Raw genomic sequence first — 21,093 nt, 5'->3', positions numbered from 1 at the left:
TTGCATGGAGCCCAAGACCGAGGAAGACTGACAGTCACCTTGTGTTTCTTCGATTTTCTAATAATTGTGCCAACAGCTTCTCACCAAGCTGATTGCCTATTCTCCTGTAGCCCATCCCAACCTTGTGGATTGTGATTGAGTGTGTGGACAGGTGTCTTTTATACAGGTAATGAATTCAAACAGATGCAGTTAATGAATGTAGAGTAGAGAGCTTCTAAGGCTGGGGTCATACTAACCGACGCAAAATACGGTCAGTATTTTACATGTGTAATACGGATGAATGGCCCCTAAACAGTGCTCCGTATGTCATCCATAAGCAAGGTGTGGTCGCGTATTTTGCGCATGTAAGCATCCGTATGGCGAGATTTTCTCGCAGGCTTGCAAAATGGACATATAATGGAGCCCTATGACAGGGTTTATAACACAAACCAAAGAATAGATATAGACACATAGAATGTATATATATATATATATATATATATATATATATATATATATATACAGTATTCTATGTGTATATATCTATTCTTTCGTTTCTTTATTAAACCTGTCAGTGTGAGCTTACTGTATAGCGCACTGAATTGCCGGCTTTGCTAAAAGACACCGGGTGCGTATTTCTCGCAAGTCACATGTGTGGTCCGTGTGTAATCCGTATTTTTTGCGCACCCATAGACTTGCATTGGCGTACTACGGCCGTAGTACGCTGAGAATCGCAGCATGCTGCGATTGACACGGACCGTAGAATACGCTCGAGAAATATACGGCTGGTGCGAGGGGCCCCATAGAGAATCATTTGTCCGTGTCTAATGCATGCTTTTAGTGCCTCTCACTCGGCCGTATTCCTCGCCAGTGTGACCCCGGCCTTACAGAAAAACTAGCAGGTCTGTGAAAGCCAGATTTCTTGCTGGTTGGTAGGTAATCAAAGACTTATTTCATGCAATAAAATGTATTTAATTATTTAAAAGTCATACAATATAATTTTCTGTTTTTTATTTTTAGATTTTGTCTCTCACAGTTGAAGTGTAACTATGATAAAAATGACAGATCTATCCATTTTTTGTAGGTGGGAGAACTTGCAAAATCGGCAGTGTATCAAATATTTATTTTGCCCACCGTAGGTGGTACTGGAAGCTACAGGACTTTAAGTTGTCCCAGGCCATAGGTATAGAATCTATACTATAGATTATAGATGAAGACGAGTAGGGGTCCCAGGACACAGCCTGTAAGAGCAAGAGCAGAGAAGGAGCAGGATAAGGAGGTAGAATGGGAATGAGAGGCATAAAATGTGTGGTTATTGAAGTATGAGGATATCCAGGAGAGGGCAAATATATCTCTGGCACAGGGGAATGGCGCTTATAAGATGCATCTAATTCATTAAGTGGCGTATTCCACGTAATCAATTACGCACATCTTATTCCTCCACGTCATTTCATTAAAATTGGCATGTATAACGTCGGTCTTAATGAATCCGACCCCTTAGCTTTTATCAGCCTGACTCTGATTTTTTTTGTGTGTTATTTTTTATTTTGTTCTGTATGCTGTAAGATAGCGATCACTGCAAGTGTTTTGGGGGACACTCAATTGGCAACTGGATAAAGTCCCTGTGGTTTGTTATGCAATCATAAACCGCACCACGAACAGTCCATTACATACATCACCTGAAAGTAATAAACATCGACAGTCTATTCCTTTTCCAAATAATTTTATTAAAGGATTTTTAACAATAATATGGAGGGGAAGTAATGAGGAGGGGAGGGAAGGAAGAGGAGGGAATTATAACCCCCTTTGTCTGGAGTTACCTTCCTGGAGCTCCTGCTCCCCATGCTGACTCCTGTCAGTCCTCTCTCCTGGGGAAGCTGCCTTGCGGGGATCACTGTTCTTGTGACCAGGGCACTCCCGACAGTCCAGACCCTCAGAAGGACGGTAGCTTCGCTAACGCAGTGACGTCCCAGACTCTGCACATACACGGCCTAGCCATGTGTTCTTCAGGAAGTCCGTCCACTCCTAGGACCTTCCAACATACAGGCCTGTCCTGTCTTTCAGGACCTTAGAGCACAGACCATGTGACCCAAACCATGGTCACATTATGTAGCTGTAACCACCTCCATAGGTGGGAGGTGTGTGTGGTTAGCCAGTCCCGCCCAGCTCTCCGGCTAACCCTGTAAGCCCCCCTTGTAACAAAAACAAGGCTCGTAGGACTACAGGTGCCAGAGCAACATTACTGGCTTACAGCGCAGAGGACTTCCTCTGAGACACATAACGGCCATTTACAATAGTGCCGGTCACTCAATACTGATGTATGTAATATGTGATATACAGTATATGTATTTATTTTTTAATGTCAGTAGATATTATGCATTAAGGGTTTTACTATTTTTTTAAAAAAATTGCCCAACCTGGTATGCCTTCTCATTGTAAGGCTAAGTTCACACAAGTGTATAAAAAAAATCCAATCTTTATCCAGAAAACAGACAATTATCCATCTATATTGTTATCCAAAAAGTAATCTCTATGGCATCTGTACCAGATGTGGTTTTATACATCACCAATTATTAAAATTTACAAGGCTAAATACAGTTTTCTATGTTAAAAATCTGTTTTTTTTGGCTCTTCCATAGAATTGAACCCCAAGTCTCATCCAAAATATGGAAGAGTATATAGCATGTAACTGGATAAAAAATATTTTGTGTTCAATGATGTGTCTTTTCTTTAAAATTTTACAGTACAGTAAATGATTCCCATTTCTGTATTGAATACATTACAGAAGATGAATCTGAGACTTTATTATCAACCAGCGCTAAAAAGTTTGATTTGCTTTCTACACTGTGTGCAGAGTTATTAGGCAAATGAGTATTTTGATCACATCATCCTTTTTATACATGTTGTCCTACTGCAAGCTGTATAGGCTTGAAAGCCAACTGCCAATTATGTAAATGAGGTGATTTGCATCTCTGTAATGAGGAGGGGTGTGATCTAATGACATCAACACCCTATATAAGGTGTGCTTAATTATTAGGCTACTTCCTTTCCTTTGGCAAAATGGGTCAGAAGAAAGATTCGACGGACTCTGAAAAGTCAAAAATTGTGATGTCTTGCAGAGGGATGCAGCAGTCTTGAAATTGCCAAACTTTTGAAGCGTGATCACCGAACAATCAAGCGTTTCATGGCAAATAGCCAACAGGGTCGCAAGAAGCGTGTTGATGAAAAAAGGCGCCAATTAACTGCCCTCGAATTGAGGAAAGTCAAGCTGCCAAGATGCCATCTGCCACCAGTTTTGCCATATTTCAGAGCTGCAACGTTACTGGAGTATCAAAAAGCACAAAGTGTGCCATACTCAGGGACATGGCCAAGATAAGGAAGGCTGAAAAATGACCACCTTTGAACAAGAAACATAAGATAAAACGAAAAGACTGAAATATCTTAAGACTGATTTTTCTAAGGTTTTATGGACTGATGAAATGAGAGTGACTCTTGATGGGCCAGATGGATGGGCCCGAGGCTGGATCTGTAAAGGCCAGAGAACTCCACTCTGACTCAGATGCCAGCAAGGTGGAGGTGGGGTACTGGTATGGGCTGGTATAATCAAAGATGAACTTGTGGGACCTTTTCGGGTTGAGGATGGAGTGAAGCTCAACTCCCAGACCTATTGCAAGTTTCTGGAAGACACCTCCTTCAAGAAGTGGTACAGGAAGAGGTCGGTATCATTCAAGAAAAACATAATTTTCATGCAGGACAATGCTCCATCACATGCATCCAAATACTCCACAGCGTGGCTGGCCACTAAAAGTCTAAAAGAAGAAAAAATAATGACTTGGCCTCCTTATTCACCTGATCTGAACCCCATAGAGAACCTGTGGTCCCTCTTAAAATGTGAGATCTACATGGAGTCAAAACATTACACTTCTCGGAACAGTGTCAGGGAGGCTGTGGTGGCTGCGGCACGCAATGTTGATCGTAAACAGATCAAGCAACTGACAGAATCAATGGCTGGAAGGCTTTTGAGTGTCATCGTAAAGAAAGGTGGCTATATTGGTCACTGATTTTTTTTTTTTTTTGAATGTCAGAAATGTTTATTTCTAAATTTTGTGTTGTTATATTGGTTTACCTGGTGAAAATAAACAAGTGAGTTAGGTATATATTTGGTTTTTATTAAGTTGCCTAATAATAGTAATAGTTACCTGAAAAAACAGATATCCTCCTAAGATAGCCAAATCTAAAAAAAAACCCACTCCAACTTCCAAAAATATTAAGCTTTGCTATTTATGAGTCTTTTGGGTTGATTGAGAACATAGTTGTTGTTCAATAATAAAAAGAATCCTCTCAAATACAACTTGCCTAATAATTCTGCAGGCAGTGTACATAAGCAAAGAAAAATGAAACAGGGTTCTCCTGGATAGATTGGAGCAAGCTCCTGGATACACACTGTAATAGTATTAGCAACCACTATGTGTGAGTTAAAAAAATATTGGCCCACGACTGAATGGCAGTCGGGCCCTTTTGGCAGCTATGGGTATGGACATCTTAAGTATTCACAGCAGACATTTCTGCACCAAAAAATTGTCTCTTAGCAAGAAAAACGCATAAAATATGCGTGTTTTTGTCATATTTTAAAATACTGTTTTGATGCATTTATTCTTCATAATTTGAATGGGTGAAAAATGCTGAAAGAATTGACATGCTATGGATTTGAACTTGCCTCAAAATCTCAACAAAAACACGAGGGAGATAACTGCAAAATTGCGAAAACAATCCTTACATGTAAATGTGGATATGTTTAGTAATATTATAGTAACAGTCTAGACTCTAGATCAGGGATGTCAATCTCAAATACACAAGACAGCCAAAATTAAAAGCTTGAGCACAGTCGCGGGCCAACCTTGATATTGGATGCAATATGCTAACCACACTTTGCGCAAACTCTGTTGCAAGCGTGAGCTGAGTGTCAGTGTTCTGTGCTCCAATCCTCTCACATGAGAGAACGTGTGGAGGAGACGTAGGAAGTAATTTCTCCATCTCTTCCATTTGCTGGCGTCTGCGGAAATTGCACTGCACTCGGGTGACATCCAAGTGAAGTCTGATGTTTCACACTTACCTATACACCTGAAAGGGTGCGTGCGATCCGATTCTTGCAGCCACTCGCAGCATGCGGCGATTGTTTTCTTGTGCCGAACCATGAGAAAATAATTGTAGATGTGCACTGCTCCATAGTATAACACTGGGCCGAGTGCTATGTGATGTTTTATCGGATTGCACTTGTCCTATTTAGTCGCTTGTGTGAGCAAGGCCAAATGAAAATTGTCTACAATTGAGGAACTTCTTCCTTATCAAATATAACAAAGAACTTTTTCATATGGAAGCAAACTTAATGGGGTTGTCCCACGAACAAAGTACATTTTAATTAATAGGTCTTAGGCTACTTTCACACATCAGGTTTTCGGCGTCAGGCGCGATCCGGCGTCGTGCCGGAATGCCGGATCCGGCAAATGTTTTGTAAAACCTGATGTGCCGGATCCGGTTTTCTGCCGGATCCGTCTTGTTCTTGACAGACAAAACCGGATCCGTCTCATCCGGTTCATCCGTTTTTCTATCCGTTTTTCGACGGATTACGCCGGATCTGGTTTTTAAAATTGACCCTTGTGGCCTTCCGAACGGGATTGGCTACTGGAAAACTATATATAGCATGTTCCTACAGCCCTTCTTTGACAGGTTGTAGAGAAGAAAGTGCAGGTTGGAGAGAAGAGCAAGTTACTGGCGAAGATGGATGTTGTCATTGGAAATATTACCACTAGAAGTTCTGTGACGGTTTCAGTAATGAGGGACAATTTTGCACTATACTTTATGTCACCTCAAGGCAGAGTACACTGGCAGGATGACAGAGTGTGAAAGATTTGTGCCCTAACCAAACTTGTGTACCTTCTGGACCAACAGTATATACCTTTGCCAACCAAAGTTGGCTATCTTGTCATGGTCTTACTATTTTTAGCTTTAGGCCACAGGTGTGTACCTGGTTGTGTTTTATGCAAAGTATTTCACCTTTTAACAAAAGTTGTGTACATTGTTAGGAAATCACCAACAATAAACACAACTTTTCAGGTGAAATACTTTGCTTCAAACACAACCAGGAACACAACTGTGGCAAAAAGCTAAAATTTACCCACAGTTATATACCTGGTTTTGAATACCTTTTTACCTTTTAAATACCCTGTATTTAACCTTTTTTTTAAACATATTTCCCCGCAGAAAGAAATGACAGACAACCAGTGTAAACAATAATTTAACTTTTATTTAAAATATTTTTTTTTGTGTAAACTGTTTTTAAACTTAAAAAAACTTTTTTAATAAAGGTTTGAAACCAACCAAATGGGCATTTTTATTACAAAAAAAACATTATAACTCGGTGTAGTGTGGGGTGGAAATACTGCTGGAGGGGCTGCGGGACACTTCGACAATGGGAGTGTGGAGAGAGGACTGGGATCGTGGTGGGGAAGGAACAGTTAGAGGTGATGGTGTGGAAAAAGCTACAGAATGGGTGGACATGTGGGAGGCAGAAGAGGTGGTGGGCGGTGGAGTGGAGGGTTGGGCAGGGACTGTAGGGGCAGATGATGTTGATGGAAAGTTGTATGGGGAAGGAGTTTGGTACGGGGAAGGAGTTTGGTACGGGGAAGGAGTTTGGTACGGGGCAGGTTGCTGGAAGTGGGGAGATGTCTGGTACTGGGGAGGTTGCTGGTACTGGGAAGGTTGCTGGTACTGGTGAGGTTGCTGGTATGTAATAGGAGGGGGAGGATGGAAAGTGGCTGGAGGGGGTGCAGATGTAATAGGAGGGGGAGGATGGAAAGTGGCTGGAGGGGGTGCAGGTGGAGGAACTACAGTGGTGGGAGGTGGAGGTTGGGAGGTAACCTGCTGTAGAGCACCGTGGCACGAATGCATTACATGCATCTGCTGGGTAGGAGATAGTGTTGCCATGCGCTCCACAACAGACCTGAAAAAGGTGTGGTTTGGCGAAGATCTTGCTTCTGAATGCATGGTTTGCAGAAGTGTCTTCACCTCCAGAATGCTGGAGTTGATCTGCTGAAAGCCTGCGGAGATTTGCTCTGACAAGACTTTTAGACAGTTCTGGAAAGATGCATTCAGATGCAAGAACTCTGGCGCATAACTCTTTTCCTGACCCCTCTGCCGCTGCCGCCCAGTACCCGCAGGTGTACTAGAGGTGGCAGGGGCAGAAGGGTGGGGTAAAGGGAAAGCGATCTCCTCACCAGCAGCTTCATGTAATGTAGGCGGCCACGATGCTCCTGTGCTGGTGGATGGGACAGATGGGTCGAATGTGTGGGAAGGCTGGGAAGGTGCAGATGTACCGGGGCGGTCGAAGTGTCCCTCGGTGCCGGTCTCCTCAGGGATCGCCTCAGAAGGGTCCAATCGTGCAGGCTCCCGAGTGCTGCTCACCGTGCTGTGGAATAAAGAGAAAAAAAAACAATTAAAATACTGACATGGTATGGCCCTGGCTGAAAAAAAAAGTTACATCTAACATTTTTTTTCACATGTGGTGTGTAATATTTACCTTCTAGTGACCATTGTTTCCCGGAGGAACGACAGGGCTTGTGCGTACTTGTACTTGCTCCTGCGTCCTCCAGATCCACTCGGGGCCCGCATCTCTTTATTGAACTCCTTCTTGAAACGATCCCTCACAGACCGTCACCGATTCACAATTCTGTTCCCTGAAACGAGAAAGGAGTGGTTAGTATACAACATCAGTGTTTCACAAACTCCAGTCCTCATGGTCCCCAGGGGTCATGTTTTCAGGATTTCCATAGTAAATAGAAATCCTGAACACATGATCCGTGGGGACCACGAGGACTGGAGTTCGGGAAACACTGGTTTACATCAAGCAACCGGTACTGTATATACTTACGCTCTTTAATCTGGGCCCGAACATCGAGGTCCTCCCAGCGGCCCACAAGGAGCGAACAGATTTCCTCCCAGAGTCGTCGGGTAACGATAAGGTCAGCGTGGCGGCGGTCAGCCATATTCCAGAGCGGCTCCCTTTCTCTGACGAGATCGATGAGGTGGTCCACATCGAGTCCTCCATCCTCACCGTCAGAGTCGGGAGCACGCTGTGAAGGCTGTTAAAGAAAAAGACAAAAATAACATAATTAGCCTCCACAAAAGAAATGAAATAAAAAGTGCAAAAAAACAAAGCAAAAATATTTATACTTACACGCTGGTGACCGCCGCGTTGCTGTCGCCGACGACCCTGGGAGGCACTGCGAGGACCTCTTGGCCGAGCACCAGATTGGGAAGACTAGAGAAGAAAACAAAAAATGTTATGTCTTTGGATGTAGGCATTTGTTTGCTGTGTGTGGTCTGCAGAACATTGTTTTCTATGTGTTGTGTGTAGTGTGATGTTGTGTTTCTGCGTTTGATGCAAAAAACTTACCAATTGTGAGCCCACTCCAGGTGTCTGACCACCCCTTCCTTCTTCTTCTGGGAGCTCCTCTTCATCTTGTGAATCCTGTTTTGAAATAAAAGGCAATGAATAGACATATATTACAGAGATGATGGATTTTGGAAATAAAAACTTACCGTCAAACGCTGACGATGCGAGGGAGGGCTCCCAGAAGATGATGTGCTGTCTTCCTGGTGGCCACACTCCATGCCTGTGGGTGGTGTTCCAGCTGCTGCCATTGCTGCTGCTGCTGCATCTATTGGGCGGCTGTTGAATAAAGAGAAACAAAGGGCCAATGAATATCTTGATATTCAATAGCCCTAGTTTGGAGGAATGGGGGATTTGATAATTACCGTCTCTCATCTGCTGCTGGCCTCCCCTCCTCAGCATGTTCCATTTGCTGCTCCATTTGGGGTGGTGGTGGTGCTGATGGTGCTGCAGTGGTCTCCTGCCTTCTCCTGCTGTGCTTGGTTGCTTTCTTGGGTGGCATGTTGGGTGTGGCTGTGGGTCCCACTGTCTTGCTTTTATATATGTCTTGTGGGCAGAGCTACTGAGCATGCTCAGACCAAAAAAACCGGATCCGGCCACCGGATCCGGCTTTCGCCGGATCAGGCGCATTGCGGCGCTCATAGGCTTTCATTGTGTGAAAAAGACGGACGCGCCGGATCCGGCGTGTCCGGCTTTTTCGCCGGAGACAAAAAACGTTACAGTAGCCGTTTTTTCCAGACGCCGGATCGCGACACATTGCCGGATCCGGCGAAAATCGGATAAAACGCATGGCCATCCGGCGCGATCTGGCGCAAATGCAAGTCAATGGGGGGGAAACCGGATCCGGCATTGCATTTCGCCGGATCCGGTTTCTGTCAAAAGCGCCGGATCGCGCCTGACGGCGAAAACCTGATGTGTGAAAGAGGCCTTAGAATAAAATATTGGAAAACATAATGTTATGTAAGAGCATATTGCCCATCGACCTAATTTAAATAATAATAAAGGATAAAACCTTGAATAATACAGATAATAAATTATGATGCCAACAAAACGTGCCCCCAAACACAGTAAGATACCCCCACAGTGAATTCCTCCACATTACCTTCTATACACGTGGTATGAATACCCTACTGTACCCTCCTCCCTCAATCCTCCCCCAACAAAGAAAGGTGACCCTATCACAGTATGATTCTCCAACTGTACCCTAATCCCCACACAGGCATTCATACAGTATAATGGCCCAAAATGTTGTCCATACAGAATATTGGGCCCCACATAGTCCTTCATACAGGACAATGGGGCTCTGCATTGCCTTCTATATAGTATATTGGCCCTATATATAGTGCTCCATAAAGTATAATGGCCACAACATGTGCCCCATACAGTATAATGGCCCCACACATAGTGATCCATACAGTATAATGGCATCACATAGCACTCTATACAGTATAATGACCCCACATAGTGCTTCATACAATATAATTGCCTCACATAGTGCTCCATACAGTATAATGTCCCCACATAGTGCTCCATACAGCATATTGGCCCCATATAGTGCTCCATACAGTATAATGACCCCACATAGTGCTCCATACAATATAATTGCCTCACATAGTGCTCCATACAATATAATGTCACCACATAGTGCTCCATACAGTATAATGGACCCACATAGTGCTCCATACAGTATAATGGACCCACATAGTGCTTCATACAGTATAATGGACCCACATAGTGCTTCATACAGCATAATGGCCCTACATAGTGCTCCATACAGTATAATGAGCCCCACACAGTGCTCCATAAAGTATAATGGACCAACATAGTGCACCATACAGTATAATGGACCCACATAGTTCTCCATACAGTATAATGAGCCCAACATAGTGATCCATACAGCATAATGGCCCCACATAGTGCTCCATACAGTATAATGACCCCACATAGTGCTCCATACAATATAATTGCCTCACATAGTGCTCCATACAGTATAATGTCCCCACATAGTGCTCCATACAGTATAATGGACCCACATAGTGCTCCATACAGTATAATGGACCCACATAGTGCTTCATACAGCATAATGGCCCCATATAGTGCTCCATACAGTATAATGACCCCACATAGTGCTCCATACAATATAGTTGCCTCACATAGTGCTCCATACAGTATAATGTCCCCACATAGTGCTCCATACAGTATAATGGACCCAAATAGTGCTTCATACAGCATAATAGCCCCACATAGTGCTCCATACAGTATAATGAGCCCCACACAGTGCTCCATACAGTATAATGGGCCCACATAGTGCTCCATACAGTATAATGGACCCACATAGTGCTCCATACAGTATAATGAGCCCCACATAGTGCACCCTACAGTATAATGGTCCCACATAGTGCTTGATACAGCATAATGGCCCCACATAGTGCTCCATACAGTATAATGAGCCCCACATAGTGCACCCTACAGTATAATGGTCCCACATAGTGCTTGATACAGCATAATGGCCCCACACAGTGCTCCATACAGTATAATGGGCCCACATAGTGCTCCATACAGTATAATGGACCCACATAGTGCTCCATACAGTATAATGAGCCCCACATAGTGCACCCTACAGTATAATGGTCCCACATAGTGCTTGATACAGCATAATGGCCCCACATAGTGCTCCATACAGTATAATGAGCCCCGCATAGTGCTCCATGCAGTATAATGGGCCCTACATTAAACAAAATACATAAATACTCACCTCTGCCCATTCCCCTGCTGTTCCGGTTTCTTCTTGGTGTCTTCAGCTCCTCTGCACACCTTGGTACAGCGGACACATTGTAATGACGTCAGATGTAAAGTGATAATGATGGGAGAGGGCACTCCTTCCTTCATCATTGCTTTCAACTGTATCGGCATTTAGGATGATATAGGTGAAAATGTGGTGCTGGACTGGAGACCCGCCTGGCGTCGTGGGACAAATATACTTAGAGAACCTACCCAGGCATGGCAGGTCAATTATACTCGGGTGACCCTTCCAGCGTCGCAGGCCAAATATACTCACTCTGTGGGCTAGAGTTTCACATATGAGCTCTAGACAGAGTATAATAAGCATTACCGATTCCTAACGGTAAGAAATAGAAATAACAAGACATCAATGTAGGCTTGACTATGCAGCTAGCATTAATTTTCATTTATATAACACCATCCCCTTTCTTAGCATTTTATTAGCATAATATTGAGGTAATGCAGATCCTTACAAAGGGCACATTACCAAAGATACGTTGGGGAATATTTATAAATCTTGTTTAATTCATAAAATGTGCTTATATGGTTATGCTGTTTGATAAATGTGGTACATCATTTGACTGTTGAGTCTAGGTTGCCTTCACATGTTAGTTGTCTTTGTGCCAAAAATTTGTGTCAAATATTTGGGTACAAAGTGTTGCCTGTGAGACCACATCACTTTCCCAAAAGACCACACAACTCAAGAGAAAAAAAAATGTAGGTGCAAAATTGCTGGTACTCGATAAGGTTGCAATATACAGAGAATAAATTTTGGAGTACAGGGGAAAAAGGAAGCTTTTGTAGATATGTCAGATAGGGGCACTGTTGGAATACCAGTTGGTAACTCTCTAACTTAGATTATGTTTTTCAGGAGAGGCACATTTTCAGTGACCCGGAGAGTGTTGGATGGAACAAGGGAGGGAATTTTAAGAAAGAGTGTTGAATGTTCAAGTGTAAGGAGGTGACTACAGTAGGACAACAGAGATTGTCATCTGCAGAACAGATTTTTCATGTAGAGTGGCTGGTCTTATGTGAAGTAATGTATAATGGAGCAGAATTGGTTGGGAATTTGTAAAATTTACATGAACATTTTTAATTTGATTCTTTTGCAAAGACAAATAAGAGGAGATGATTTGGCAGGAGAGAAATAGGAGAGCAGTAGTAAGTGTGGTAAGCTTAGTATGTGAGAAGGTATTGCACCGGTCTAGTCGGGATTATAATTATCTGTGATCTCATATTGGTAGACTCATATGTAAGATAAGTCTGGATGTGGGAAATGTTTTTACGTTGGCGATGGAAAGAGGTATTGAGAATGTGAAAGTGACATTCAAATAATAATAAAATGATTCCCGCATGGAACACGGTAACTGGCTAACACGGTACAAAGATATACATGTTTCCTGTCCCGCATGGAACAAACTTAGAGCCGGGACATTGGTGTGGTTTTAAAGGACAAGGATATTTTGGGTGTGAAAATAGATTTTGATGGGTGAAAGCCGATAACTAAGCTCTATCCTGTTGGTGTGTTGTATTAGATGGCTTGTATCACATAGGTAAGGAAATTGCTAATAGGCAGAGACACTAGCATCTAGATTAGAAGTAGAAACATATATTTGGGGGTCATCGTCATATAGTTGGTATTGAAAATCATGATTTGGGTAAATCAATATGTTTAGATGGAGAAAAGAAAAGGACTAAGTACTGAGCTTAAGCTGGAGTCACACATAGCGACTCACCAGCGATCCCAACAACGATATCAACGTGTCAGGATCGCTGGTGAGTCACTATGTGATCGCTGATGAGCTGTCACACAGCCAGCTTCACCAGCGATCAGCACAGCGGCGCCGAGCGTGCGGCGTTGCTGTGTTCGTTAGTTACCAGCGCGCTGATGCAGGGTGTTTGTAACTAACGTACTCATCGGGTATCCAAGGGACGTGCGTCCCTTAGATACCCGATGTGTACGTTAGTTACCAGCAGATCGCTGGTTTCCTGCCTGTCACACGCAGCGATGCGTGCTGGCCAACGGGAGACCAGCGACAAAAGAAATGTTCAGCAGTTTCCTACAGTGATCAACGATACCGGCAGGGGGCCAGTCGCTGATCGCTGTCACACACAGCGATCTCGCTGGTGAGATCGCTGTTGTGTCACAAAACTTGTGACTCAGCAGCGATCTCGCTAACGAGATGGCTATGTGTGACAGGGCCCTTAGACCTGTCAGAAAGATAGGAGAAGATCTAAGAGATAGCTAACTTTTCTTCTCTGAAGTAGTGCCGACACCTCCGTCTTTGCTGAACCTAAAAACAAAGATATATCCTGGAATTATCTGGGTAAATAGTTACTGAAACGTTCTGGTTGGCAGATAATGATCTCAGTGTAGTAATTTTCTTACTCTATTTTATCTTTCATTCTTCAGAGAAAAGTTTACTTTATTTATATTGCAACTCATTCATTCTGTTGGTTTGTTGAGTTTAGGCAAGAACTGAGTCTAATCAGCCAATCACAAGGGGGTTTTAGTAGCTTAGTGACTAGGCTATTCCTGGAAAATTCACACTTGTGCTGCTAATTTTTTTTAATGACGCGAATGAGCGGTTATGGGAAGTGTTTTCTTCTTAGATCTTTTTTTAAACTCAAGCTGGCAGAATACATCTTAAGTATTTCAGTCCATTACACTTAGCGTGACCCCTGCAGAGTGTTCAAAGTTGCTTACTTTAGTGCCCACAGCCCATGGGTGATTAGAGGAACCCAATTTCAAGTGGTTTTTGGTCTTGCATTGGTTGCATTATAATAGTAGAGATCTCTTTCTTTGCTCAAATAAAATGAATAGTAAACCAGATCTAACCATAGAATACTAATTTGGGTTCTAATCTGACCATGGACAACATCTGCATGGATTTTATATGCTGTCCCATTGTTTGTGTGTGTTACTTCTGGTTGCTACATTTTCTTCTCACGCTTAAAAAAAATACTGATAGGGAATTTAGATTGTGAGCCCCAGTAGGGACAGTGAGTGATGACAATCTGTAAAGTGCTGCACAATAATGTCAGTGCTATATATGCAATAATATTACATAATTAAGGTTGGACAATATTGCTTGGAAAATACTCTTATACTGTAATTCTGATTCCCTATTTTTATGTTTTTCAGGCCATGTATGTACGCTGTCACTGAAAAGAATTGCACCTTAGTCATACATATCACCCTGGATTATCCATATCTTGATTCACAAAATATTTCAACCTCATTTTTGAAGCTTTTGGTCATGCATGAACCTTTTGATTAATGAAGATATACCGCTTCATGGAGATATATATCAAAATACATATCGGTGACTTGATAAAAAGGAAAATGGCAATGACTCTGATTTAATGAGCAAAGTCAATCACAGTCCATGTGTCTGTATAGCATTAAAGTAAGCTAGCACTGAAGACCAACATCATCAAAATGGACTCTGGAGACACCATATTAGAGCAAGAATCTACCTCAAGGTGTGGAGAATCCGAGAAGGTATCAAACAGATGGAGACAAGAGCATCCAGCTGTTGTTACAATGAGCACTTATGACAGCCACGATGGAGAAAGACAGGCTAACGCTGAACTGATTGCAAACCTACCATCAGTACAGCATTACAGTTCTTTAAAAGTAGGATTACAAAATGAAAGTAGCCAGCAGATGCCAGGAAAGCAATATGCACAGAAGCGTTCTGGCTCCTATTCTCACCGGCATTCACTTTCTTTTCCCCAGCATAATCTGCACCAACAGAGGCTAGTGCACAGTTCTAAGCCTCATCAGAGCCTTGAAGGACATGCTTATCCATATCACAGTCGTTTGCCTGTTGCTTCAGAGGACTTATTCCTTCGGATTCAAGGACAAAGTACAGAGTTTTCCAGAAAGAAATTTTCACTTGCTTCATCATATAGCCAATACTCACAGAAGTCTGTTGATCAGCCAGAAGACTCTCACAGAAAGGAGCAAAAGCCCAAAAAACCCGGCAAATATATATGTCCGTATTGTACACGGGCTTGTGCCAAACCAAGTGTGCTGAAAAAACATATACGATCTCACACAGGAGAGCGTCCGTATCCGTGTGTACCCTGTGGTTTTTCATTCAAAACGAAAAGCAATTTATATAAGCACAGGAAGTCGCATGCACATGCCATTAAAGCTGGATTAGTTCCTTTTACTGACTCTGGTATGTCCAAATTAGACCTTGAGGCTTCTTGCATTGATGTAGAAAATGAAATACATTCTGATGGGGAACAAAGTACAGACACTGATGAAGAGACATTGTTGCTAGTTGAAGATTCTGAAAAACTAAGCCCCATTTCACAAATTCCATTAGACGTGAGTGTTAGAAGTGGGGAATTTATTGATCCTGGTTTCCATACTTCAGAGGAATCATTAGGAGGCCCAATGAAAGTGCCAATACTGATAATCCCTAAGAGTGGCATCCACCTACCTAGTGAAAGCTCACATTATGTGACATCTGATTTAATGCACAACCCATCACTAAGTGGAAAAAGTGATGAACTACATACTGCTAGGCAAAAACTTGCACTAAAACTTACAGAAAAGAAAGGGCATGACTATGAAAAGTCCTTAAATCTCCTGAGCCCTCATAGTAAAGGAAGCACAGACTCTGGTTATTTTTCTCGATCAGAAAGTGCCGAGCAAAATATAAGTCCTCCAAATACCAATGCAACCTCTTATGAAGAAATTATCTTTGGTAAATACTGTAGACTTAGCCCTAGATCTTCACTACAAAGTCAAGAAGGCAGTGTATCAATTGTTAACTCCAGCATGATCGAGGAACATATCTCACATTATATGACAAAAAGGGATTTAGACCATAGCAAATTAAAGAATATAAAGTCAAGATTATGTGGAATTCATACTTCTGATTTTCAAAAAACACATCTCATTGGAGAATCTCCTGATAAAGAAACAAATGTGTACTCAGAAATGCCACAGGGCCAAACAGCAGTGTTTTTGGAGCCTTCCGGAGAGACATCAACGCTTATAAGAAGCAATTCAATGCCAACCTCTTCTGGTGTGAGTTTAAGTGTGCCTACTTCTATTAGAGGAAGTCACTCATTTGATGAACGCATGACAGGATCTGATGATGTGTTTTACCCAGGTCCAGCAGGTATTTCTCATCAAAGACTCCTTAGGAGGCAAGGTGCTTTTGAGTTACCACTGGTCTTAGAGGGTCATTCAGAGTTTGATGCATATTCTAGAATGTCAAAAAATGCTGCTGTCGCTTATTGCAGGAAAACAATGCATGAAAAACATGTTTCATCTAAAGAAAAGAAATTGGCTTCAGCGTATGAATACGTCTCAGGAATGCAGCCTAAAAGGTGGGACGATTATGAAGTTCACAAACAAGGATACAGAGATGTACAGTATATAGGTGGAATGAAGCCAGGGGAGTATTTTGTAGATGTTACAGCACCTTCTCCTCCTCGGTTTGGAACAACAATTGAAAACAGAAAACGTAGAAAAGAAAAGAGTGTTGGAGATGAAGAAGATATTTCTATGCCTAGCAGTTCAGCAAGCAGCCCTGTGATTTTAGATTTTGATACAAAATCACCAAGTCAAGAACCTGCCAGGATTGGATTTTCTATTTCAGGGCAAGAATATGTTTACAGTGGGCAACAAGACCGTTTTGAGATAAGTCGATCACATCAGCAAATTGGAAGCCCTGTACCTGTGTTAGATGAATCATCTTCAGACACAGATAGGGTAGTAGATGTAATCAGTAGAAAACCTCATGGTAATGTCATATCAGTAATACAACACACTAACTCTTTGAGTAGACCTAACTCTTTTGAAAGATCTGAATCCACAGAACTTCTCTCTATCCAGCCAGATAAGGCCTGCTCTCCCTCTGAAACTTGTGACAGTGGAAATACAATGTCTTCTATGAGTCCAGAATGGACTCAAACACCTGACCTTAGTGAATCTACAGGAAGGCCATCTCCATCTCAAAACCAGCAACAGTCTACATATCATATGCCTCCTAAATTGGTTCGTCAACACAATATTACAGTACCTGAGATTCGAGTTACAGAGGAACCAGACAAACCTGAAAAGGAACCAGAAATTCCTGTCAAAGAGCCGGAAAAAACGCAAGAAGAATTTCAGTGGCCCCAAAGAAGTGAAACACTGTCTCAACTACCAGCAGAGAAATTGCCTCCAAAGAAGAAGCGTCTTCGTTTGGCAGATATGGAAAATTCATCAGGTGAATCTAGCTTTGAGTCAACAGGAACAAGTTTGTCTCGCAGTCCAAGTCAGGAAAGTAACTTATCTCACAGTTCTAGTTTCTCAATGTCTTTTGACAGAGATGAAATAATAAAATCTACAGTCTCTGCAAAGCAGGATGAAATTGGTAGGCCACCTGAGTTTTTAACTGTTCCTCCTGGAGCTTACTCACTTTCGGTACCCAGCCACCACCATCATAAAGAAATGAGACGGTCTTCTTCTGAGCAGATACCATGCCCAAGTTTAAGTGAGATTCCTGAAATAAGGAGTAAGTCTTTTGACTATGGAAACCTAACACATGCATCTGTCCCTGGTGCCATCACTACAACCTTGTCTCCTGCCCGTGAGCGTAAAAAATGCTTTCTCATTCGTCAAGCCTCTTTTAGTGGATTCCCTGAAAATTCTCAGCCAGAGCAAGAACAGCTTGGGAACCAAGAACAGCCTGATGCTGCCTACGCAAATCGTAGATCTTCACAGATTGCCTGGCAGCGGTCTTCATCATCTTCTTTATCAGGTTCCATAAATCTTCCTGATGAATCCTTAAATCTAGCTGTTGGTACATCTGCCCAACCTACCTGTACTTCATCACATTATCCACAGCAGTCTATAACAAGTCATGATGTGTTGAGAAATCCGCTAGGTTCACCATCTTCTTACATCGCCAAAAGACATTTGCCAGAACAGCAGCATATATTTCCACATTCTGAGAAAATTTTATATCCACCAGTTCATAATACATTTCAGTTACCTTACACTTCTGTTTGCATGGCTCAATTGCCAACTCATCCTCCTCTATTGTGGCCATCTTGTATAGATCCTTTGCAGAGACATTTCCAGCATCATTTGCAATCTTTACAAAATACATATTTCAAGCCTCCAACACCGTCAGAGCTGCAGTCATCTTTTTACCTCGGTACTACTCAAGATCCTATTGTATGCAAGTCTCTTAGCTATATTCATAGTATGGAAAAAGGCTATCAACCATATGTAGAGTCATCATCGTCTTCTAAGAAATCTAAAAATATTCTTTCAAAGCTACAGAGAGATCACAGTGGTGGTTCAAGTGATTCTTCTAATGATCAACAACTATCTGTGTCTCCTAGTGCTGGCTCACTTCAGCCTTTGGCAGGGCCTGTTGTTCCGGTTAGGATTCAAACACACGTGCCATCGTATGGTAGTGTCATGTATACTAGCATTTCACAAATTATTGTTACTCACTCTCAAACTAACAATCCGTCCATAGTAATCTGCTGCAAAGTGAATGGAAGTACATCCCAAAGAGTAATGGCAACAAGCGCATCCATGAAAGGTATAGGATTCAACATAGCCCAAATGCTAGCACCCTGTGGAGAACTGGAACAATATCCTTTATGGAAAATGCCACAGACATTGCCATTAGGCTTAGATTCTGCAATCCCTTTATGTTTGGTGTCTAGTTCTGACAATACATCATCTTTCGGAGGTGGAAAACGCATGCTTTCACCTGCAAGTAGTCTAGAACTATTCATAGAAACAAAACAGCAAAAACGAGTAAAAGATGAAAAGATGTATGGACAAATTGTCAAAGAATTAAGTGCAGTAGAATTGACTAATTCAGACATAAAAAAGAATTTGTCACGGACCTCTAAGCCTCAGTTGGTAAGACAAGGACGAACATTAGATCAAAAAGACAGTCTTTCTTCAGCCACTCAGACACCTTCACCCTCATTGTCAAATTCACCACTAAGCATATCTTTTGTTGAAAAAACATTGTCGGAATCAAGGTCCAGTGATGCACCTGAAGGCCGAATGTCACCAGATGAGTTTTGCGATGAGGACACAGCTTCTGATATGAGCTTAAGTCCACAGAGGTCATCAAGTGAAATTCTTGAGGATGAACCACTGAATGACAAAAAGCGTTCTGTGGGAATATTAATGCAGATGTCACAAAGCTCCTCTTCAACAGAGGAAGTACAACATATTCTCCAGTTCCCAAGCCTGCGGACTACTACTACCGTCAGCTGGTGTTTCCTCAACTATGCCAAACCCAACCACACAGAACAGGAATCACTGAAGTCATCTGTTTATGCTGCATGGTGTATTAGCTCTTGCAATCCCAACCCTTCAGGCCTTAGTACAAGAACATCGTTATCACTTCTGAGGTCTAAGCAAAAGAATACGAGTGAAATATACACCATGGCTGTTATGCACAGATCTGGAGCTGGAAAACTAACTTCTTCAAGTGTATGGAAACTTCAGTTTGCAAAGGTAAGCTGTAATATAAAAATAATAAATTACCCATTAACACACATGATGTACAATAACAAATTATATCATGTGATTTTTTTTTTGTAATCTTGCCTGAAGGAGTCTCCGCACTCTGTAAGCTTACAAACATACTATTTTCTGGTTAGCCAATAAAGGTAGCACTCCTAGAATACTTTTGTCATCACTGGGCAGAAAAGTATTCACATCCATTAACACACACATTTTTAGAAAATCAAATACTACTAACACATAAAAATTGGAGTAGTAAAATACATATAAGAGTATGCTCACATTACACCCATTGTATAAGCCAAACGAATCCATAGGATATCATGGACCAAAAGGCTGCCTTTGGTATATGACTATACTTATTTTTCACTGTGCTAGAAACCATGTACAATTGGCACATACTTTAGGAATTTTTTATCTGACGTATGTGCAGAACATGTAGAACGAACTTGGTCTGAACAGAGTCTTATCCTAACCAGCTAGCCCTATGAGCAATTAGTAATATATAGACATATATTTATATTCACATGTATCATGGCTCTGTTCACATTGTGTTACTGGCCTCTGTTTTGTATGTAAGTCAGTAAAAGCTTTATACATACGCATCCATGTACCCATGGACATCGGTTGTAGAAGACATACAGTAGGTAAACCATGCGTTTCATTTTTTTTACTGCATACTAAAAATGGAATAGCATAGTCTACTACTTTATACTCACATATACCAGCCAAACAGAGTGTTCTTTTGACCTCCTTCACGCCAATGGTGCCCTATGGATACACTTAGTATCTACGCCAGGGGCTATCAATTATTAGTCCTAATTCGCACTGTGTAGAGGAGCTACATCACAGCAAAGAGGAATCACTTTGAATGACCGAATTCCCACATATAGCATTTTTATTATGTTTTGATCACATTTTCTCCAGATTTTTTTTTTTGTTTAGTAAAAACACAGGAGGTTTTGTTTCCTTCTCCCCTTCTTCCAAGAGTCACAACGTTTTTTTTTTCAATCGACATAGCCGTATGAGGGTTTTTTTTTACTGGGTGAGTTGTAATTTTGAATGCCACCATTCATTTTATCATAATACACTGATAAAAGAACAGGGAAAAATTCCACAAAAATCAGTTTTGACAATGTTTTGTGGGTTTTGTTTTTATGGCGTTCATTGTACAGAATATATAAGTATCAGTTGTTACACAGCCCAAGGATATATTATTAGAGTGCTACATCAGAGCAACATTTAATGACCAAAAAGGAGGAGAAGAAAACATTACAATATCGGTGTTCACGCCTATATATAACATGAAATATATTTGATAGAAAACCAAACATCAGTACTCCATAAAAACAATTAAAATCTAAAGATA

General features: G+C 41.7%; 1 protein-coding gene across 1 annotated transcript in view; it reads left to right on the top strand.

The window, feature by feature from the left end:
• The window catches only part of HIVEP2 (HIVEP zinc finger 2), a 261,592-nt gene that overhangs the window by 216,003 nt on the left and 24,496 nt on the right, over positions 1–21,093 (top strand). The window contains exon 5 of the mRNA XM_073575665.1: positions 14,355–19,715. Within this exon, the coding sequence (XP_073431766.1) occupies positions 14,652–19,715 (5,064 nt within the window). The 5' untranslated portion in view covers positions 14,355–14,651. The remainder of the gene's footprint in view (positions 1–14,354; positions 19,716–21,093) is intronic.

Source organism: Dendrobates tinctorius, unplaced genomic scaffold, assembly GCF_039654945.1.
Source record: "Dendrobates tinctorius isolate UK_male_01 unplaced genomic scaffold, ASM3965494v1 ptg000046l, whole genome shotgun sequence".
In the NCBI taxonomy this organism is placed as follows: Eukaryota; Metazoa; Chordata; class Amphibia; order Anura; family Dendrobatidae; genus Dendrobates; species Dendrobates tinctorius.
Note: the sequence above shows the minus strand (reverse complement) of the source record. Positions and strands in the feature narration are given on the sequence as shown.